Source organism: Botryllus schlosseri, chromosome 5 (genome assembly GCF_051294905.1).
Source record: "Botryllus schlosseri isolate E-star chromosome 5, Bs_hap1, whole genome shotgun sequence".
Taxonomy (NCBI): Eukaryota; Metazoa; Chordata; class Ascidiacea; order Stolidobranchia; family Styelidae; genus Botryllus; species Botryllus schlosseri.
The window spans coordinates 26118362-26141709 of NC_137240.1; the positions used below are offsets into that span (position 1 = coordinate 26118362).

The 23348-nt window shown below is 41.5% G+C and overlaps 2 protein-coding genes and 1 long non-coding RNA gene across 10 annotated transcripts in view; 1 reads left to right on the plus strand and 2 right to left on the minus strand.

Annotated features, from left to right (window-relative positions):
• The window catches only part of LOC145439536 (kalirin-like), a 106345-nt gene extending 88831 nt beyond the window's left edge, over window positions 1-17514 (plus strand). For 5 of the 8 annotated variants that reach the window (XM_080317026.1, XM_080317028.1, XM_080317029.1 and 2 more), the window contains 27 exons: window positions 654-773; window positions 2089-2178; window positions 2239-2337; window positions 2780-2937; window positions 4075-4144; window positions 4209-4388; window positions 4758-4886; window positions 4948-5132; window positions 5287-5465; window positions 5618-5716; window positions 7124-7729; window positions 8278-8614; window positions 9731-9958; window positions 10096-10165; window positions 10599-10710; window positions 10951-11278; window positions 11942-12020; window positions 12128-12288; window positions 12661-12800; window positions 13163-13465; window positions 13616-13753; window positions 14271-14415; window positions 14488-14626; window positions 14959-15164; window positions 15227-15338; window positions 16252-16419; window positions 16826-17514. In XM_080317026.1, coding sequence (XP_080173152.1) covers window positions 654-773; window positions 2089-2178; window positions 2239-2337; window positions 2780-2937; window positions 4075-4144; window positions 4209-4388; window positions 4758-4886; window positions 4948-5132; window positions 5287-5465; window positions 5618-5716; window positions 7124-7729; window positions 8278-8614; window positions 9731-9958; window positions 10096-10165; window positions 10599-10710; window positions 10951-11278; window positions 11942-12020; window positions 12128-12288; window positions 12661-12800; window positions 13163-13465; window positions 13616-13753; window positions 14271-14415; window positions 14488-14626; window positions 14959-15164; window positions 15227-15338; window positions 16252-16419; window positions 16826-16858 — 4614 coding nt within the window. In that variant the 3' untranslated portion in view covers window positions 16859-17514. The remainder of the gene's footprint in view (window positions 1-653; window positions 774-2088; window positions 2179-2238; window positions 2338-2779; window positions 2938-4074; window positions 4145-4208; window positions 4389-4757; window positions 4887-4947; window positions 5133-5286; window positions 5466-5617; window positions 5717-7123; window positions 7730-8277; window positions 8615-9730; window positions 9959-10095; window positions 10166-10598; window positions 10711-10950; window positions 11279-11941; window positions 12021-12127; window positions 12289-12660; window positions 12801-13162; window positions 13466-13615; window positions 13754-14270; window positions 14416-14487; window positions 14627-14958; window positions 15165-15226; window positions 15339-16251; window positions 16420-16825) is intronic. The other 3 variants (XM_080317027.1, XM_080317030.1, XM_080317031.1) reach the window with 3 other exon arrangements.
• LOC145439535 (uncharacterized) overlaps window positions 1-23348 on the minus strand; it is a 355509-nt gene that overhangs the window by 126277 nt on the left and 205884 nt on the right. The window lies entirely within an intron of this gene.
• LOC145439541 (uncharacterized) lies at window positions 451-722 on the minus strand. Its single transcript, XR_013915255.1, has 2 exons — window positions 598-722; window positions 451-548 (listed from the first exon to the last, which is right to left on the minus strand). It is a non-coding gene; the product is annotated as an uncharacterized LOC145439541 (long non-coding RNA).

Here is a 23348-nt window from a genome sequence, read left to right on the forward strand (position 1 = left end):
TCCCTGTGAGTATGTCGAAATTGATGATGTTTCACATGATCATTGTCTGTGTTTTCCACGAAACTGGGCTAGGCTAAGAGCAGTGTATCTAAATTTGGCGAACCCCAAATGTTCACCTAGTCACAAAGACAGAAATCTACTGTATTACACAACTAACATTACCAATAGACTATTAGTGCACAAAATAAGCAGTGTATCAACAACGGTGTTAAAAGGGCAAAACAGCGAGTGTCTTGACCTCCATGGAACCCACCGTGCTCATGTGTAGCCCAGTTAAGAACCACTGATTTAGGCTTATGCACGCTCCTACGGTACCCTAACCCCGAACCACACACCAATTATGAACGTGTGCGTGTGTTACATGTTCACTGGGAACGCTGGTTGGTGATGGTCATAGTGATCACTTCTCGATGTGCATAACGAAGTACACTGGGTCATAATTCTTTTCGGTGTAATTTAATGTTATTTGTCTCTGTTGCCTGCTGCTGCCGTACTATGCTTGCATGGATCTGTCCTCTGTCTTTGTGTATATGCTCCGTTGACACACGCTCGTCGTTCTGTGACGTGACGTGTTTTCTGGCGATGCGTTTCCTCCACCCCGAACCCGAGCGTCTCCCCGTTCTCAATCTCCTGTTACCCTGCTAACCCCACAGGCGTTCGCAACGGAGTCGGTACGCTCTTCTGTCCAGGAACTAACAGACCCGTCTTTGACTCATTCGGAAGCGAAAGACTTTACCCGCGAGATGGAAGACATTCTCTGCCAGAAGTTTCCGGTACTGATTACGCTATCCGCGCCTTTGGAGCTTTAATCCTTTGTGTATAGCGAAGTGTTGCATGTTTGGTGTGGCTTTTTGCTTCTTGCTTGGTGATGGCTGCTTTCAATTTGGATGTGTTTGTTATTGAGTTTGTGATTTATTGCTTCGATATCTATGCCGCGTTTTTGTTTTAAATGATCATGATTTAGGTAGCTCAAAAATGTCGTCGATAATTCGACTCCGTCTTGGTAGAAATATCAGATTCTCTCGTGTGAGTTTGGTGACCAAGATATTAATGTCAAGGTGTTGCTTTGATGTAAAATGATAGTAGATAAATAGACAATAAAAGATATATTGAAGAACTCCCGGTGATATCAGGTGGTTTGTAAATATGGACTGCGTTGCCAACAATTCATCAATGGCAATGGTGTTCAAGGCACATTTCTACGAAAAGGTCACTGAACCCATAAATGGCTGGAACAAATCTGCCCCTAAAAGACTCTGATGGGATTTAGGATGCCAGAAACTTGAGTATAGATTGGCTGCTTCACCGATAAGCTCAGAAGACGCATGTTGCAGAATTCATTTTATAGTATTAGCATCTTCGAATTTGATGAATGCCAATATTTTCAGAGCCTCAAGGATCATGGCGAAATAATATTTCAGTCTGGCCAACTAAAAATGTGGTAATTTGACAGAATATCGGTGTTCCTGACATTGTCAGTTTTCAAGCTATCGTGTTAAACGATCTAAGTGCGGAAAGTGTGAACACTTCAATGCTGATGATATTAATCTCAGTTGACATCACAGTCACGGCACTCGAATCAATTATCTCGATAGCTCGCATTGAATAATTATACGTAGGCTTAACATTTATGAGTTATTCTAAAACCTTTTCTCTCGTGGCAAGTTAAGAACCTGATCTAAACCATACTTTAAAATTGTGCGTCAGCAAGCAGGTATAAAATCGGTTACGCAGCTTTTGGTTAAGCAGCATGCCGCTGTGTCACAAACATGACTCTTGAAATCCCGGGCTAAAGACCACGGTATACTAATGAATTTGATGAACGCATGCACGTCCGCTATTTAGTGATACTTTTGTTCGGCATATTACGGAATAATATTAGCAATTTTCTAATCTCCGTTTTTAACCAGTTTATGCGTGTGTGGCTTGTATTGCTGTGTTACGGTTGAAGCGTTTAAGTCCACAATTGCACAGATTCGTGTCTGCGCTATGCATTATTGTCTTCGGCTATACCTGACATAATTTCCTCCTCAATATGGTGTAAACTTATATTTATATTTTGATAATACCACGCTTTGTATTTTGTAGAATTCTGTGTCCATGACGTCGTTCAGCCGGTTAAGCATCAGTGGGACTGACGATAACTCGACTAAAAATCCGGGGGCGAGGCAGAAAGAGGTACCTAGTTTTTGTTACCAATCTCGTAATTACATTCTAATTGCTGTTTAACCACGACAGGTAAAGGATAGCTCTTCCAGTGTGGATAAAGCGCAACCGCGGGATGTTACCGAAGAGGAAAGAAACGATAACATCACAAAACGTCAATACGTGATTATGGTGCGAAGATGAGATTTTGCTAGAAATGATTTTTTGTAGCGTAGTGCCAACATGTATCTGTCCAGAGAGATACTTCTGCATTTTTCTAGTACTGAACAGGTTTTCTGCGCTCATTTTATCGTTTTAAGTAGGTGTGAGGAAGATTGACAGACACCAGTTTATCCAGACTCCGGAAAAAGCTAATTATTCGAAAACTTTTTGAACATATCAATTATTTTCACTTCCAAATATACAATTGAATAATCGGCTACCTTGGCCTACCTTGAAAACTATGTACTTGAGTAGCATTGGTGACGACTTTGAGACCATATATGTGAAGTATATTGTTTGCACTCGAGTCACTGTTGATCGTTTGGCAGTTTTACACTTTCAATTCCGTTTCCTTTTCGTCCCGGTTATTGCTTTTGTTCCAATAACTGCAACCTTGGTATTTTCGACGCAGGAATTGGTAGAGACAGAGAAAGACTATGTCCACGATCTCGGTGTGATTGTCAACGACTACATGTCCGAAACACTGACAAGAAAGCTTCCTGAACCAGATCAAGACAAGGGACGCGTGGTGTTTGGAAACGCGCAACAGCTTTACGACTGGCACAAAAAGTGAGTAGAGTTTGTTTCTGGCCAAAGATTTTTTGCGAATGTCCCAACAATTTGGTATGTTGCCTATCAAGTACAAACCACGATTTAGGACTTTGCTAATTGTGTGATGTTGTGCTATTAAATGCTTTGTATCAGGCTAGGTAAGGGGTAAATGTCTGGTTCAGTCGATAGACTTCATTTCTGTGTGACCTTATCAAGTATTCGTCATGTCTAATTATGGAAGTACTATCATTTTCTGTCTCCTAAATTGCTTTTAAACCTTGGAAAATCCTAATGCCGGTGATTTAAATGAAAATGTACAAACTCCTTAGCAGTCTTCTACCTTGAAGTTGTCTCAGTTAGTCATGTTGCAATTGAGTCTGTGATGAGAATGAGCCTATTGCACTGTCACCCAAGTTATAGATAACAATCAGGGCACTTTATGTCGAAGAAGCGTCAGTGTTTGGTGTAAACTGCAGTTTCTTCCATACCACATCCTGAAAGGTTTTGGGTCAAGTGCTGTCGTGTGATGCACTGTTATCAGTCGATCTATTCAGCCAGCTTTCGATGGTTAATTTGAAGACTTGCATTTTTATTTGTTCGAAGATAACTTCTAAAAGTATTAAGAAATCTAATGATATCAGGGAATTCAGGTTGATTTTGATGTGCAATAGGTTGTTGTGGTGGTATATTTCCAATATAGAGACACAGGGCAACTGTCTTTAGGTCTCAAATATTGCTTGAATATAACTAATTATCTGTGTCAATACTGAAAATGGGTCCCTAGCAATCTCGATCTAAATCAGGATTTTTGATTCATTCCGACTATACAGTTTCAAAAGTAGACTGTTTTTGATAAAGGTTTCGAATGAACTTGCCTTCATCCTGTGTCTATGCGATGTGTCTGCTACTCCGCAGCATATTTATATTAAATTTCAGTCTCCCATCCAATCATGTGATTATGGGGGACATGATCTGTTTATGCTTGACCGTAAATAGGATATTGTAGGTTCCGGATCTCGAATATTCGACTCCAAATGAGATCCATATCTGATAAGTATTTCAATTTTATTTCACTGGATTTAATCATGATTCTGAACATTTCTGTGTTTCCATGCAGATCATGCCTCTAAATTTAACCGTGGTCTCGAATTTCAGCACATTTTCAAAGGAAATTCAGAAATGTTTGGACCAGCCGGAACATATCGGATATATTTTCAAAAAATATGTAAGTTGAATGTGACCATTGATATCTCGAATTGTCCGTATGCAAAATTGGTGCTCTTCAACAGGAACGACGGTTGCATATGTACGTCACGTATTGCAGTAACAAGCCCTTGTCGGACTTTTTAGCGCAGAAGTACAAGCCGTTTTTCACCGAAATTCAAGACAAGTTTGGTCACAAACTGGGTATCGCCGATTACTTGATCAAACCTGTGCAGAGGATCATGAAATACCAATTGCTGCTCAAGGTAACTGTATTGACAGTGGAAAAACCTGGTTGTGTTTAACCAAACTCTAAGATACAATTGAATAATCTATTCACATTGATATAAACCCAAATGTTTTCGGATGATACTCTTCAGGGTTTATCGTCAGCAACGAGTAGAGACTTCGTTAGTTAAGGTTTTTCATTTCTATCATTCATGTGCCTCGGAGTCGAGTTTTATCAAAATACGTCAACTTAGTTCGTACTAAAAATAGTACAAAGTAATCATTTTGTTCGACTCAATTAGTTGCTGACGATTACCCCAGATGAGTGTTATTCAATTTTATATCGAGGTTCTGAGCGTACATGAAAGAGTCCCTCCAAATATCCTGAGATATTGTTTTCTTTTTAGGATATTTTGAAATTCACGGACCGTGCCGGTTTGGACGCTATAAAGCTGACGGAAGCTTATAATGTCATGCAGGTCGTGCCAAAACACGCCAACGATATGATGACGGTCGCTAGAATGCAAGGATACAAAGTAAAATTGCGTTTGATTCCATAAAATACTTTTGATTTACAATGTTTTTAAACAACTACAGGGCCGTCTGACTGCTCAAGGCAAGTTACTGCTGCAGCAAACGTTTTCTGTGAGAACGGAAGATGCCGAGAGCGGGTCTTTTGGCGTTTCCAGGGAACGTAAACTTTTCCTTTTCGAGCAAATCTTGATTTTTGCCGAACTCGTCGATAAGAAGAATGAGGAACGGGGCTTCACTTATAAGAACAGGTACGCACAAATTGCACGGTTCTGTCCTCATGTTGTAGCTGTAATAAGCAAAGAAATTCCCAACCCATTTCCACGCGTAAATTCAATTTTGCAAAAAACATGTCATTGAAACCCGGTAAATAAAAATCAACGCATCTACCGGTTCGCATTTCAGCATCAAATCCAGCAGTTTAATTCTGAGCGAAGTGGTGCAGAACCTGTCGCAGTTTAAACTGCGCGACAGCTCCGAGTCGTCGGAGATTTACGAGCTGACCGCCGACACCGAAGACACGGCCTCTGTCTGGATCGAGCAGATAAGGACGCTGCTGGAGAATCAGAGGGACTTTGTGAAAGGTGAGTTGATCCGGCCGATGTTTTCTGGTCTGGTGTTCCCGCATATGGCCGAAGGCTGGGCTATGTCGAGCCGTTCCGTCCCCGACTTCGATTGCATGCGGAATACCCAATCGTTTTATCTGTATCACCAAGGTTTGCGCTATTTCTTTCAGCTCTGCAAGCGCCTATTCTTTATCAGCAAAAGCTGTCTCCCGCGCATTCCATCAACAATAATAATAATAACAACAACAATGGAATCACTTTCAATTCCGGTAAGCGAGTTTTGATTGGGATTGTCCATGATCTTCCAACTTTTTTTCGGATTATACGACACACTAACCCTGGTGTAGCAATGATATATTGTTATATACGGCGCTGTGTAAATTTCCGCGGAGCAATTTGGGCGCTTCTTCGATATACGCCTGAGATCAAAACAGTGCTCCCCATGACACCCGTAAATGTTTCCCCATGAACACGATAAAATTTTATAAACGTCAAAATATTTTTTTTTGTATTTGAACAGACGGATATTAGGGTTGGAGGCAGACTTGGACAACTAGATAATTCTAGTTGTCTAATTTCACTAAATTAGAGCGAAATGCCAGTAATCTAATTCTAATCTAATTTATGAAAGCTGAAAATTTTCTAGTTGTCCAAGTATATATGCCTAGTTGTCTAATTTCACTAAATTAGATCGAAATGCTGTTAATCTAATTCTAATCTAATTTGAAAAAGTTGAAAATGTTCTAGTTGTCCAAGTCTGGTTGGGGGAATGGAGATATTGGTGTTGGATTTGGGTTAGGGTCAAGGTCGGAGTTAGGGTATGCCAAGATCACGGTTGGGGGAGGGGGTATTAGGGAAGAGAAAGGAGGGATATTAGTGTTGGATGTGGGTTAGGTTCAAAGTTGGGGTTAGGGTATCCCAAGATTAGAGTTGGGGGAGAGGGGGATATTAGGGTTGGGGGAGGGGGATATTAGGGTTGGGGGAGGGGGGTAATAAGGTTGGATGTGGGTTGGGTATAAGGTTGGGGTCAAAGTTTAGGTTAAGTTATCCCTAACCCACATCCAACCCCCTCCCCCAACCGTAATATTGGGAAACCCTAACCTCAACTTTGACCCTAACCCACATCCAACTCTAAGACCCCCCTCCCCAACCCTAATCCCCCTTCCCCAAACCTAATCTTGGGATACCCCAACCTCAACTTTGACCCTAACCCACATCCAACTCTTATACCCCTCCCCCAACCCTAATATCCCCCTTCCCCAACCCTAATCTTAGGATACCCTAACCCCAACTTTGACCCTAACCCACATCCAACCCTAATATCCCTCCTTCCTCTTCCCTAATACCCCCAACCGTAATCTTGGGATACCCTAACCCTAACCCACCTCTCCAACCCTAATATATGTCTCTCCAAAGACAAAAAACAATTTATTTTGACGTTTATAAAATTGTATCGTGCTCATGGGAAGCACTTGCTGGTGTTACGTGAAGCACTGTTTCGATCTCAGGCGTATATCGAAGAAGCGCCGCAATTTGCACCCTATGGAAAGTGTCGAGATTGAAATCAACGTTATGGACTTTCAGTATCAAAGTATAGGCCTATTTGTTATTCAAGGGCAATGATATTAAATGTTGATTTTTTGCCCAAATCTCAAACTTTGCCGTTTCCGTTGCAGCACCATCATCTCCACCCCGTAACAAGCCCCGCGGTAATTTAAACTGCGCAACGGGTGGTGAGGGGGGCCAGGCACCGCCTACCCCCACGAGCGTCGTGTCATCTCTATCCGACGAAATATCGAACGCTCTGGCATCGCGAAGCCCCATCTCGTCCGATGCGTCCTCACCACCGTGGTCAAAACAAAATTCAGAACAACAAAAGACTGCCGGCCCGGCTCCCGTGCCGCAAGCGCACTGTGACAAATTTACTTTTAAAACAGCGCCGGTCGTGACTCAAAACGGGGTAGTGAAGCTGCCCCCGTTGACTTCCCCAACCATTTCAATGACCGGGGCACCTGCCACGTGGAATCTCCATAATTGCGACGATGGGAAGTGCCCCGACAAAAACCGGGTCAGCTCTCCCGATACTCCCGCAGACGATCCGTTAAGGAGGAGAATTTCGTCTGAGAATGTGTTTCAAGACGACTCCGTGAATACGGCCCAAAACGGTAACCCCGGCCTGTCCCACAATACGTCTATCACCACCGATCCCAGTACTTTGTCTCCTGGTCGGTCACCTCTAAAAGGCATTGATCAACGCTCTGCCGATTCTTCGAGTGTCGCAGGTGATTTTAATTTTTTTGCTCGTGTACAAGTATATACAGGGTTGCCATACCGTCCTTCTTTCTTCTGAGAGCTGTCATTGTTTTGAAGGGCTATATCTCATACAACTATATTTTCAATTCTACACTGGTTTGCTGCGTCGACCGAAAATATTCTTGTTTATTTCAATACAAATATAATATTCGATAGTATATTGAAGTTCTCTACCTCCAAGGAGTCTGTGTATTGTCCTTATTTCTCAGATCTGACGTTATTTTTGACTTATGTCTGTATTTTGTATGTAATTACGGCATGCTTTCGTGTGCGTGTTTTGATATGAGTCGCCTACTCGTGACGCATTTTCCCTCATCCCATGCTCCAGTGTCATTGATGTTCTTTTGCATATTGCATATGATTCATTCTAACATCAAAACATTGATACCCCGATCGCAAGACGTTTTTACATAGTGTCATCAGTACGAAATCATTGACTACAGCGGAGTGAAAATCCTTTCACCGACGCTCATTGTTAATGTGTCTGTGCTTCATTTATTGTAATCCTTTATCGCAGATTCAGAAACGTCATCTCATATCTCTGCGAAAAAGTCCTCGAAGGACGCCAAGAAACCGTCCAAAGACGCAAAGAAAAATTCAAAATCTGGCGAGAAGGATTTGGAAAGGCGTAGGGGCCGGGCCAAGCACCGTCGGCTGCCTGGTTTTTTCTTGAAACGCAGTAAAACTGCCGACGCGCGTTCGGAAAGCAACAATGTCGACAGCAGTGTCACGGAATCGAAACGATGCCCTTCGCCTGAGATTTGCGTCAGAGAGAAAGCGTACGTGTCAGATGACGATGTTGTCACCGATGCACCGCCCAAAATGAATCCGATACCGAAAATCGAAGCAATCAGGTACGATTGAATTTTGTCACTATATTCGCTAGGGTTGTTCAAATATAACTGTGTTTTCCGAAATAAAACAAAGATTTCAAATTATATTTGTATTACATTGTTGAGTTGTCTACAAAAACGCTGCGAAACAAATTTGACGCAATTCCGCCCCGTAGAAGCGAAGTTATATGAGTTTTTCATTCGTAATTCTGACATTACCCATCGTTCAAGATATTTTTGCGAATCCAAAAATTTCAACTGCAATAACATCTACCCGTTCGAAGTGAGCGAGAATTGGTTAGAAACTTAGCATCGTTATTTTAGACAATTTAACAAACTTTCATGGTGATGACAGTAAAATTTGAAAAATTTTTTGTCATTTTTTTATAATATATTCGAAAATTTCTCAAACTCCTGTGCGTTCACATCTGCCGGTTAGTGTGCAGCGTTTTTTTAGGCGACCTTACAATGTAATCAGTGAATCCCTGGAATTCGGAGCAAAAAAAGATTATTTTGGAACAACTGAAGTACAAAGTGGATTTTATTTTGTAGTACTTTCAAGTTGAATTGTAGGCTGGCGGTACTGAACCTTTATATGAATGATAAATAGTATCATCTGTAGCGTAATATGGGGTAAAAGGAGAGTGATTTTCTTTTCCTATTTCAGAACGAATGAATTTCGCTCGAGATTGCATCTTATGTTGTAACTGTTTACTGAAAATTTATGTCGGCTTGACTCACAGCGTGATATTGGAATTTAAACTATGGAGTGAAATTTTACTGAGAAATGTCTGACAAAAATAGAGGGCAAATCTTTTTTGGCTTTCTCTGTATCTGTGCCAAGAACAATTGACCTCCGGTCAAACCTTTGCAAAAACTTATATCCGTCAGCTCAATGAATTATTATTATTTGCTTGATAAACACTAGAATTTACCCACTCAGTGTTGTGATATTTGCTCATCAGTAACCTATTGTGTATAACAAGTCATTGAAGGCATCACCAATGATTGTTTTTTTTGCATAAAGACAACAACGCATCTTATATGCATCATTGTTTGTATTTGTTATACGTTTGTGAGGTCAACGATTTATGTTTCGCCTTTGAAAAATGTAAGACACATTTCTCCTCCCCACAGAATGGACACTTCAAACGGCGTGCTGCCGGGGTCTGCGTCGAGATCATCTTTGGAAAGCAACCTGTCCCGGTCCAACGCAGTGTCGGACTTGCAGAGAAGGGGTAGCGGCAGTGGAAGCATCGGATCTCCGGGTCTGAAGGAATCGTTTTGGCTTTCTCCACTGTCTCCTGCCGTTAAACCCGGGGCTTTGGACTTCAGCTATACGAATTCAGCGTCGGATATATCGAGGTAATTAATTGCATGGTCGCCATTGCTGACATGGACGCATTTTTGTCTACTGTATCATTATCAAAAGTCTGGTCAAATAGCGTAATTATGATTGTCTCATATTGAATAAAAGGCCAACGTTTTTTTTTACTTTTCAGACAGTGCAGCCTCAATGACACCCCGGATGGAACTAGTGACGATCCCGTTAGCAAACGACAAGATGAAAAGGTGAGATCGAATGGCATGTTTCAATTTATATCTGGGCCTTGTTATTTTCTATTCTTGAGCAACGAAAGGTATGAATGCAAAAGTTTTTGATATGCGAACAGTAACTGCAATCGTGTAGTCCTGTAGCATAAATTGAATCATACTGGTCTGAGTGTATTGCACGCATAGGTGGCCAGTGTGAAAGTGCTTACTTTTTGCAGTACTTGAGTACGGTAGGTTCAGTGTACCTGAGTACTGAGTAATTATGTTTTTTACTACTACTTGTACTTCTGGTCTAATAATAACGAAAAATACATCAACCACCTCTAGGCACTCGCCAAGATGAGCAAAGTATGCAAAACCAGTAGAATGTATCAGTTGTTAATTACTAGATTCCAGGCTTCCAGAATTCTAGTTATCGTTTTAACGAGACACACGATTATTTTGTGTTCAGGAAAACGGTATCGTGTCCATGCTGGCGGCTAGCGATTACGCCGCTCAAAAAGAGGACGAGATATCCATCAAGCAAGGCGACGTACTGCAGATATTAGCGACCAACAGCGAAGGTTTGTGATCGTTTTTTTCTCCGGTATTTACACCACTTGGTATTGAAGTTAACCTGATTATTTCGGCCCGTGTTTTCAATTCTCTACTAGTTACTGACCATTGACCCTGACGAGTGTCTGCCGAAAATATTTGTATATATAATTCAATTGTGCGTTCTGTTGTTGAATGCATTCTGTGCATTCAATAGTTCTGTACCTACAAGAGTCTCCTATTTACGCAATGTTCTTGAATTTTATCAGGAAAATGCCTGGTGCACCGTCCGTCCTCGAAAAACTGTCCCGCCGCCGAGGGCTGGATACCAGGCGAAGTGATGGGACACACCGGCAACACGTTGCGCCGCCCGTCCAAGCGAGCGTCCTTGACTTCCATGGACAACGCCAGGGAATTCGAGACCATGACGCCGCGGTCCAGTCACAAGTTAAAAGGGCGCAGACGCTTACGGAAATTGTCCAGCAAGACCTTGTCGGCCGCGCAGTCCTTGCCCAGCCTTGTCGACACCCCTGAAGACGCAGACACGGTGTCGGTGACGTCGACACCTACCAGGAAAGGTTCTGTCGATGGCGGAAGGTGGGTTAATACTTGGAAGAGTGAATCTACGGTTTTCAGATATTGGTATTTCAAGGTTGCTAGTGAGTTTGCTGTTAATATATAACACTGGTCAACACATATTTTTCGGCAGACAAAGTAAGAGTGATTTTGGGGGTTCTGAATGGCACTGATTCCAAATATGACCTTGTTTTTTTTTCAAATTGGCTCTATTTTTTGAGATAATCCATGGGGCTATTTTGACTAAAATCTCGTATTTTCGCTGTATGGGCTGGATAAAAAAAATCGGCTCAGTCGTACTATATAGTGAATTATCTATTTATGCGCAGGATAAAAGTAGAAAAATTCGAGATTTACTTTCTACCAAGTGAAATATTCAAGGGTAAATACAGTGATTTTAAGCTTTTTTAGGGGTATAAATATCTTCTTTTCTAGAGCCAATCTGGCAAAACTAATATGATGTTCGTAATCCGCAACCTCGAAAACCTCAGAAACGGTTCTCAGATGTTCTGCCAATTTTTTTTCCATTTTGTTGACCAGTGTAATTAGTTACGGTATTATTATCAAACCCCGGCTGATATTTATTCGATATAATTTGAAAGATCTGGCATCTAGCTCGTATCATTAAATGCTTCAAAAATGATGTCGATGTGTTTTTACTAAAAGTGCGTCATTCCAATTCAGCAGGTCAAGTTGGGCGTCTTTGCGGATCAGAAAATCCAGTTCGTCTCGAAAAGCGTCGACCAAATCCGAATCCAATCAGGTGAGAGCCTCGTCGTTTGTGAAGCTTGAAAATTTCAAATTGAATATGGCGACACCAACATATTGCGTTAGTGGTATCGGTTTTGTGATCTTAACCTACTTCTGCAGGACTTATACACCGACAGCGAACTACCGTTTTTCCAAACGCAATTAATTGCTGTCACCGCGCGCGAAGGTAACGCTGTCGAACTGAGGTGCCAAGTTTGTGGCAAGCCGAGACCAGACGTAACTTGGAAAACTACGAATAATAACATGCTACATGGCGCGAGGTAAGGTTGTTTGTATGTGTTGTGCTAGGCGACGGCAACATAGCGTAAAGGTAGAGTGGCTATCTTCTTGGTCTTGTGTTGAATCTCTTGGTCAGATTTGATAACAAAACGGGTTTCAGAAGCTACCCCGCTAGGCGATCAGCACTTTTGGATCGTGTGGAGACTAAAAATTGTCATGCTGACTTGATAATGAACTAACAGTTTATTTGCATCTCCATCGATCAAGCACTGCAATGGTGCTGACGAAAGTCAAATATGATCGCATCACGTCATTGATTAACCAAATTGCTTTTTGATCACACAGTACATCCAGCCCGACGATTTTTACAACCTGGCGTAATTAAAATGTCGTTTGATTTCGATTTCTCGCAGATTCGTCACGTCCTATTCTAAAGACAACGAAGCGGTGTTGAAAATCAGCAAGACGCAACTTCGAGACACGGGACAGTATTCGTGCGTAGCGGTGAACAAACACGGAACCGTGACGACCACCGCAAACTTAACGATACAAGGTCACTATGCATTAGGTTCAGGGACACACTGTGCCAATTGGTGAATACCGCCGACCTATTTTCTATTTTCAATGTGAATTCAATGTGAGCCTTGTTGTCTAATGAAATGAATAGGTATGGTAGAAATAGTCCCATCAAATTATCTTTAATGTGTTGTCAATTTTGGCATCATGTTTTGTGGTAGCAAAAGTTATTTGTTTGAGCTTCACCTATCATTCTTACTGTTATGGGATTATACTTAATGCCACTCGAATCAGCCTTACCTATTGCACTAGTAATAGTAATGTCGTTTGTTAGGATTGTCAAATGTCCCAGACCCTGATAGCATTCCTGGCCATTCATGGTCCGGAACTATTCAACAGGTGCCCCCGGTACGGTCTTGAAACCGAAAATTGTCAAATCGTCCAAAGGCAGCGTCACGGTCGTGTGGGACCCGCCCACAGAAAAAGGAAACTTGCCCGTCACAGGCTACACCCTCGAGTATATCCAAGCCGGGAGTAAAAAGTGGCAGAAGATTCGCGTCTCAGACGTGGACAACACTTCCTACCTCGTCGAAGACCTGCCCCCGGGGGTGCTGTATAAGTTCCGGGTGATCGCGCACAATTCGGCCGGCGACAGCAGGCCGTCCGAGCTATCGCAGCCGGCAGTCGTTCCGTTGCAAAAATGTGAGTAGAAATGCTTTGGTGTGGCGACCTGCTGGAGCCCTGCCTGCAAAATAGAGCTGTGGAGTCAAAGTGTCATTACATATTCTCTTGATGGAGTCGCTCTTTGGATCTTTGTGTTGGCGTCTGTCCGACTGTCCCGTTGTTTTTCAGCTCATGACAACAAGAAAGACGGTCTCTCGTGGAAAAGCGATTTGGAGATTCATTATTCGTGCACTCAACTGGTGGCGCGCGGTCGCTTTTCTGTCGTGCAGGAATTGGTTTCCATTTCGTCCGGCAATGTGTTCGCAGGTTCGCATCTACGGTTTGGATTCAGGAATGTGTGCTACGATCAAAAATCCATGAGATTGAGAAAATAACTGGCTAAAACTCGGTATTTTAGGCGAATTCTATTACGAAGTACAGTGATTTGCAGTGCGCATTCGCTTTTTCTAATGCCACATTTAATTTAGAATTCCCTACCAATATCCCATTCGACACTGCTAAAGCTGTTAACTATCACTTTTTGCCGATGTTCGCCAATGTTCAAAAGATATGACATCTGGCTTAAACTGCGTACTAAAACTTAGAGCATTTCGACAGCCATTGCTGAGCATGAAATAAAGTAGAAGCACTGCATATAGGCAGCTGTGTAAGCTATGAGAAATAGATTAACATTCTCAGTCGGGCAGTCGCAGATTATAAGTCTCAAACTCTCTGCTGCCATGCTGTGATGTCACAAAAATTGCCTCTGTTGCCCGATATCTACATTTCATTCAAGCGTTTGGAAATTGTAATATCTAACGAGTGTAAATTCGAACCGTTTCAGGTAAATTCCTGAACAAAAAAGGCTCGTCGAAGGAGGACGCCGAAAAAGAAGTGAACATTTTGGTGAAAATCAAAAAATCCGAGCGTTTTCTTCCGGTGCAGGATATTTTCATTTCGCCGCTGGCGTACGCCATCATTTTTCCAATGTGAGTAGGGAATCCACGATTTTAGGCCATAGTATCACCGCCATAGACTGAATCGATGTCGTTTTGAATTAGGATGACTGGCGGAAAGCTATTCGAGTATCTCGTCCGTCAGAAAACTGTCGAAGTATCAATTCTGGGCACAATCACGTCGCAAATGCTCACCGCCGTCAGCCATCTGCACGCGCAGGACATTGTGCATCTCGATATCAAGGTTTGTTCAGTTAAGCAATCGTTTTTTTAGAGTTATCAGTAAGGTGTGATTTCCGTGCTGCTATGAAATCGGCAGGTGTTTTTTTCTGTTTGAGTGTACTTCATTGAAGAAGTTTGACGTGGTCGAATTAGGTTAGATATCAAATTTTCATCACGAAAGTTGAATTTGTCTCATATCCACTGCGAGATAGGTCTCTGTGAATGTAGAAATAGACTTCTGTATATAAGAGTCTGCGAGACGCTTCAAAAAGTGTCTCGTTTTTATCCCGCAATTGTCAATCACATTTCACCATGCATTTCCCCATTTTAAAATTTCCGACATCCCGTTCGTAGCCCGAAAACATCCTGCTCCGATCAAACTCTCCACGCCCGGACGTGGTCCTTGTCGATTTCGGAGACGCCGTGCAATTGAAAAGGGGAAGCAACGTGACCCATCAGGTGCTGGGATCGCCAGAATTCGCCGCGCCCGAGATTCTGCGAGGGAAGTACGTCACCCCGGCCGCCGACGTTTGGAGCGTGGCCGTCGTGGTTTATTCTATGTGAGTTTTGACGCGAATCTTTATCTAAAACGATGGGTTTCGGCAATTCGAATTCCGTTCAGGTTCAGCGGGTTTTCTCCATTCTTCGACGACAGCATTGACGAGATGTGCTCGAATATTTGTAACGATAATTTTGGGTTCCCAGACGGATATTTTTCGTTGGCGCCTCGCCTGGTGAGTAACAATATAATAATTTATAGACACTGGGGGTTGTTCACAAATAATTTTTCTTCAGGATTCCGGAGATTCAATGATTAAATTGTTAGTTTGCCTAAAAAAATGCTGCACACGAAATTTGGATCGATTCCAACGAGAAGATGTGAACGCACAGGAGTTCTAAAATTTTGAATTTATTATAAGAAATTTTCATTTTATAACTTCAGAATTTTCGAACTCCTGTGCCTTCACAGTTGAAATTGAGCCAAATTCAGCGTACGGCGTTTTTTTTGACAACATAACAAGTTAATCAGTAAATCCCCGTAATCCGAAGAAAAGTGATTGGTGAACAACCCTAATAGACAGCCTCATGTAACAATATATCATTCCTACCCTAGGACAGGTACACACAAAGGCACTACAATACAGAAAAGTATCAAAGTGTGACTTTATCATAAGTATCCGTTAGACTTGTTTACTATATTGCTTACTGTTCAAATTTTCTCGCTGCGTTTTGATATACCTCTGAACAATCTTTGGCGGAAGTGACAGCGCAAATTCAGAAGTCGATTTGTGTTTGAAGATATCTGTTGCGTATTTGATTCAAAACTGTTTTATCACTGGTTTCGACTTTTTCTGTAGTATCGCGAAATTGTGGCACTTGAACAGCAGAAGTCAGCCAGGTAAAACGTTCACTTAGTTCTACAATAATAATGAAAAACCTTTGAGTTGTAAAATCAACTCATCCATTTGCAGTACTCAAATCATTTTGCCCACTTCAGCTCTGGTTGCTGTAGCGTTTATGGATTTAGGATGATGCCACTTCTGCTTAGGAATTTTCTGTTTTTAGCCGAAACCCGATTGGCGCTCTGGTGCTTTTCTTATTTCTTATGTTTCGCAGGTCAATTAATTTTTGACTCTCTCCTTCCAGGCCAAAGATTTTATAAAATCGATACTCGTGCAATCGCCGTCGGCCCGTCCCTCGGCTAAAAGTGCGCTTAAACACAAATGGCTGACTAACGACCCCTCGCCGAATCGTAAACAAACGCTATTTCCCACCAATCACCTGGCGCTCTTTACAGAAAGGCGGAAATATCAGGTAATGGCGGTTTTACGACACATATGAGTAGTATGGTAATTGATGCTTTGTGGGTTTTATTCTAGTCGAGTGCTTTAATGATAGATCATTATAGATATAGATATGACACATGGGACTGCACGGTTGGGCAACCATTGGCTAGCAATTTCTAGTAGCTTAGTATACACTAGCTGCGGTAATGGTAGCGTGATAGCTTGCAAATCGAGCACAAAATTTATTGAAAGTTTCGCACGATACAGCTCTCCTGTAGGGTTTTCGGGAAAAGCTTAAATTAGGTTAGAATTAAAATCAGTGCATAAAAACATTTCACACATCAGATTAAAATTATGTGACCGTCCAAGTCTGTTCCATATATTAGTTGTTGTATACTTTATTATAGCGGCTAATTATCTCCTTTTCATTGCAGCACACCGCAGTACCTGTGCCGACATTTCGATGATGATAATCGTCGACGAACCTTTATCCATTCGCCCTTACTGTATTTTTTACCACGATTTTCACTGTTTGCATTTCGATACCCGTTCTGTAAGATTATCCTCGTCCTGACCCGTGCATTTCAGTGTGTTTTCTTCGCGGGCCTGATTTCACTCAGCCTCAGACTTCCAGTCACTGTTTTGAGTGGATTGACGATGTAGAGCTTCTTGATGTAAAGTATTTTGGTATAAAGCGGTTTGATTTCAAAGTGTTTTCATGTTGAAGCGTCTTGTTGAACATGTTTTGATGTTAAATAGTCTGAATTCGCGACGTTTCATCGCCACCCAACAATCGTTACTGTATGCCCCTATCTCTCATGTGTACATGTCATCTTACGGTATCGATTTTACGTTTTACGGAAGTTTTTATGCGTGAAAATGTAACATGTTACTGCGTGTCGACTTTGCTCTCAGTTCACCGATCAAGACGGATACCTACTTGTTATTTTTTTCTTTATTCTGTGCTTTCATGCAATTCTGCCGATTGTCTATTTTTCTTACTTGCTCCCGAGTATCTTTTCTTTTTCGCTGCGTTGACTTTCATTCGGTTAGGCCACACTCGTATTTAATTGCTGTAATCATTCGTTATTACTCTGAATGAGTCAATATACAGAAAAAAACACTTGTGTTGGTGTGGCTGCAGGTGAAGGGATTGCCTTAAATATATTTATTAAACAGTACACGGTAATGGCGGTGTCCGGTCAATACCGAAAAAACCGTTACCGAGAATCAATACTACAGAGAATAGAGATAACCGAGAATGCAATATATGCAATGTAGGTGTTCTAAACAAATGCCTTCTTTTGAAAACTTTTTTTTAACATTGTATAATTATGTCATAATCGCGTAAATACTTTCGAGAAACATGCAATGTATGAGCCTACGTACGATATGCAGAATGCACCCAACATAGACGACGTGTACGATATGGAGTGGCTGGAACCCTCGAAATCGTCGTCGGTTCAACAGTTATAGGAAGTAGATATAGATCATTGGTACGAAATGGGTGTTCTGATGATGACCGCCAACCGTAAAAATGCTGCATAACGATGTAGTCCTTGTTAAAGATATTTGAGGTCTGTTTATCAATCAATCAGGTTTATTAATATTTTCATCGTTTCAAATCATCACAAGACTACGATACAATGAAAAGATAGGAAGGTGTCGAAATGTAGTAGCCATTAAGATCAGACAACCACCTTAGCCTAGGCGAAGAAAATAAGAGGCATGCTCACTGAATGAAAAGTAATGCAGAGAATATAAGACGCAAGCGACAAAATGAGGTGGCATGTGGCGGAGGGCGAGGTCGTGGTCCGGTAGTATTGATTTAGAAGAAATTGCTTTTATTTCGACTTGAATGCGGACATGCCCGACGACTGTCGGATAGCCGGCGAGATGCTGTTCCACAATTGGGGTCCGGCATACTTGATAGAGCAATGCGTTTTCTTGTATTCAGTCCTGATCATATGGTAGTTGTTCTTCGTTGACGCGCGTGTGCTGTACTCTGCGCTTTTGTCTCCGAGGTGAAGTAGTTGAAATTTGAGGGATATTGACCGCAATGGAACTGATACATAAACTTGACAATTTCTAGCTTCCTCATATCTTCTAAGTTTAGAACACCAAATGTTTTGAGAAGCGATTTATCAGTTGCACATCCTGGCCCCCGTGGGGCGTTGGCAATGATACGGATGATCTGATGTTGAAGTTTTTGCAGTGGGTCAATTGTATTCTTGCAGGCAGCACCCCAACAAAGAATTCCGTATTGTAACTTTGATAGGAATAGAGTGTTGAAGAGTATCAACAGCACGCTGACTGGCAGAGTGTAGCTAAGGCGGCGAAATAGACCACATACCTTCGATAGTTGTGATTGTATGTGACTCTTCCAGGACATGTCCGAATCCAGTCAAACACCAAGGTATTTGACATTTTTAGTGTTGGAAATTGGTTGGCCAGCGATGTCAACGGTTAGGTTATCGCAGGAGATCTCGACCAATAATTGAGATTTCGCAGCGTTAACACGAAGGCTATTGGGACGTCCACTCATGCACATTGGGCATTTGATCACGGGTGACGGTGGTCGGAAGCCCTTTTCGTTGAAGGAGGCATATTTACCCTACATTTTCAATTGCCAATGCAAATCCACTGTGACGTCACAAATAGAGAGTTGTGATGTCATCGGTAAAACTATAAAACATGTTATAAACTTAACATGGGCCACGTGTGTTTTATATTCATTTTTAAGTTAGCCCAAATATGACGGAGAAGTTTCGTTGATACCAATCACAGTGGACTTTTTTGTAGGACGTGATTAGTGATTTGATTACGCATTTGAGAACCTAAATTAACATGTACAATTTGCGGTCATAACTGCGACGCAAGAATAACAGACTGCAGATAAATGTTTCGACTGGGTTGGGAAAAAATCTAGACCTGAGCGATTCGAGTCCGAATCGAGTAAGGCCGTGTTATTTTTGGCATTTCGGGAACTAAATGCCAAAACTGCCAAAATTAAAAATTTTAAAATGTCAAAAATAAGACTGCTTGAAATACAGATTTTTATGAAAGATTTAGATAAAAATGTCAACAAGAATCGTCAGGAGTTTGTATGAAGCGACGAAACAAGTGTGTAAAGCAGAATTCATGAATTATAGGGTCCGTGGATCCTTCGTTGATCCGCAGATGACTATAATCCAAAGGATCCGTGAAAGGTGAATAAAAAGGCCAAAAAGTACAGTGATTAAATTTGGATATACGAACAATCCGTGGATTGTTCAATCCAGCGATTTGGAAATAGATGATATCCAGCGTTAGGAAAGTAGATAATATTAAGCGATTAGGAAGAAGATGATCTCTATGCACGCCAAAGCAGTGATCAGGATATTTCGAAATGCTGTGATAGCGGGCCCTTGTTTTCAAATTTAGCGCGATTAAAATGTATTTTCCTGTTCAACAATGCTCATGCATTTTGTTACATATCATGTAACCGCCACGAGCGACCCTGGGCGGATTTAGCTCAATGTGCATAATGCCAAATTCCAATTCCCCTGTATCTTGCAATTGAAAACTGTATCCATGTTCATTGTTCAATAACTCATAGACTGTGTCACGTTGTCCAACAGGGACATATAGTTTTATCGATAAACAGACATGGTGCAAAAGGCCGACGGATCTACCATACACACATATGTACATTCAGTCCTTTTCTAGTTTTTCATTACCAGGTGGATATTTTTTTCATATTATAAATATTGATTTTTAAAGTCACTCATTATTTCTAACAATTGGTTGGGCAGTGAAGGCTGCGATCCAAACGTCCCAGAAACCCGTTTGAATTGTTATCATAAGTATTGTGACCTCAGTGAATGCCGGCAATTTTGCACGCATAATGAATCGACTATTGAGAATATATAGTGCAGAAGAAATCGGTTTTGTATCTGGTAAATTTGGTCTCCAACATCGTTTTCAATTCAGATTTAAATCTTACTGTTTGATGGCACAGTGTGGATATTGCATGTTTTGTGACTTCCGTTTCACAAGAAAGACCAAACTGAAGTGCTTTACATGGTTCATTTGAGTCTATATAGATATGAATTCATGGCGATGCCAAAACTGCCAAAAGTAAAATCTGAAAAATGGCAGATAAGCGATTTTTGGCATATACCAAAAGTAGCACGGCCTGAGTATGATGCTTCGAGTATTCGAGAGTCTTTCAATATGACATCCAGATGTGTACACTGTACATTTTACACGATCACGAAGTATGCCATGCCAGTTACGCTTATGTCCATAAATTATTTTGATTTGCTCAAAGTAACATGTAGGGATGGTGTGAACGTGAGGTTCACGTTCGCGTTCTGTGTGTGAACCTTGGAAATTTAGAGGTTCACGTTCACAATCGAACCTTGGTACGTTCTGCACTGTGGAGCTTTTTCATACGTTACAATTTTCACTACATTAACATCTCTTTGGTTGAAATTTATTTCATTTCAACTGCGGTCCTCTCTATGCATGGCGCTGGCAGCATAAACAAACGAGCATGAACCTTGAAAATTTCCAAAATTTTAATCGCCTTGTTTCGAAAGTTTGCTCGAAATATCCAGCTTAACGTTTGGGAACACTTGGGGACACTCTGGTGTGAGCGTGACCCGCAACCACACAACATCAAGAGCGAATGGCACTACATTTAGTAGTCAGCGAATCATGCTTATTCAACCCATCAATGATATTTATATCGTTGTCTGATGTAAAAAATCTAGCAGGCGTACAGGATCCATCTTGATTTCATATGTTTATTGTATCATAAGATCCAAATCCGTTCGATTGGGGAGTTGGCTACTGCTGTATAAGTTATTAATGGGGTAATATCGGCAGCAAGTGTAAAAACCCGTTTTACACTATGCTCAATATCAATGTAGCAATACTCAGACACCGAATGCATTTTCCGTTCTGGCCGTAAGCGTATATTCCCTTGCAAGTCCTCGTAGAACTTGTTGGTAGAGCGACGGAAGATATTGATTTTATGGGATTATTATATCATCTGATTGTCCCTGTTGATACATTTGGTGACATTTAAAACGCCAATATGTACTTCAGCATTGCGATATTATGTGGCCAGAGTCGTCGCTAGGTATCGTGTACATTATTATAGGCCCAGTGGTTGGGAACCTTTTTCGACCAAAGAACAATATTGGCCCAATATTTTAAATCGTCACTCCGAAAGAGCCATACACATCAATCAAATGTTGCGTCACAATTGAACATCCGTGACGTATTGGTAGCACTAATATATGGGATTCGTAGTGTGCGCCATATTTTTCTGCCCACATGAATAGGTGGTGCCAAACATGGTCACTACAGCAGTACATATACCTACCGTGTGATACGTCAGCGACGTGGGGTTAGGGGAGGCAACTGAGGCAGTGCCTCTAAAGTCGTCAGGGATGATTGAAGGAAAATTGTGAACCCTTCAATGATTAATGTTATCTTCTATCGATGTTTATGAATGACTAGATCTTAAACATTTTTATTCCCAAAATCACGGAATTTTCATATTTATTGTTCGAAAATAAAGCGCGAAAGGAGAGGTCAAAGGCTCAGATGAGGCACAGACGAGCCACGACTCACCTGTGACAGCGCAACCCATCGTCAATGCTTAGAAATTATAATCACTGATATTAATCAGATATAATTTTCGCGCGGAATCTGAATATCTAAGTATTGATCGCCTTCTAAAATATATGGCATAACGTAACGTTGCGTTACACACCTACATTTTACGGTGGTGCTAGAAAGCTACTAACCATTCAAGAAATGGATAGAGTTGTTTTTATTTATTTGAATTTGTAATTGTGAATGTCACTTCCCAGGCATTTTATTTCTAGGCATAAGATCAGGCAGACAATGTGTATTTCAAAACTGCATTGTCCTACTCCTACAAGTGTCGCCACTTTTACTACTCTAGTTCGTCAATCAAGGTATCGTGCAATCCACGATTTCTAGGCTCGCGATGGTGGGCATATCGAATTTGTGAGTGGTGTTAGTCGCCGGTGCGACAGCAACTTAAATTTGGGGATTTTGAAAAGAGGGCGGTTCTGCCCTCAACCCTGGATACCCCACCGCCTTGACCTCTCAAAGACATGTTCGTGCTGCCACGAGAATACAAGAAGTTGCTACAATATTGATAAATTATGTGCAAAGTTAAAGATTTCTCAAAGAGCCATATCTTATACCCAAAAGAGCCATATGGGTCGCGAGCAATAAGTTCCCGACCACTGATATAGGCTATCGCTTCACTGCAATTTAGGGTTGGAATTAGCAATATGACGTCACATGACGTCATGAGGTTCACACCATCCCTAGTAGTAACATCTCATTGAGATGTGAGATAATACTAAAGGTAGGTCGCTACTGTACACTGTACAACAGTGATCCCCAAACTGTATGCCGCTACAGATTCACAGGTGTGCCGCGAATCTTTCTAAGATTTTGGAAAAACACTGTATAATATTGAATGTAAGACACGCAGACAATCAGATGCGACTGAAAAGTTGTTTAACTTCATCGTCAAGCTGTAACCAGCATGTTCATTGTTAATTGCTCAATGTCCATGAAACTAATCAATGCAGTGCCGATGAATAGGGTAATTTTCGGCCCTGTGGATATAAAGCTGTATCAGTTGTACCGGCTGTATCAGCTGTATCACCCTGTGGATATAAAGCTGTATCAGCTGTATCACCCTGTGGATACAAAGCTGTATCAGCTGTATCACTCTGTGGATATAAAGCTGTATCAATCAGCTGTATCACCCTGTGGATATAAAGCTGTATCAGCTCTATCACTCTGTGGATATAAAGCTGTATCACCCTCTGGATATAAAGCTGTATCAGCTGTATCACTCTGTGGATATAAAGCTGTATCAGCTGTATCACTCTGTGGATATAACGCTGTATCACCCTG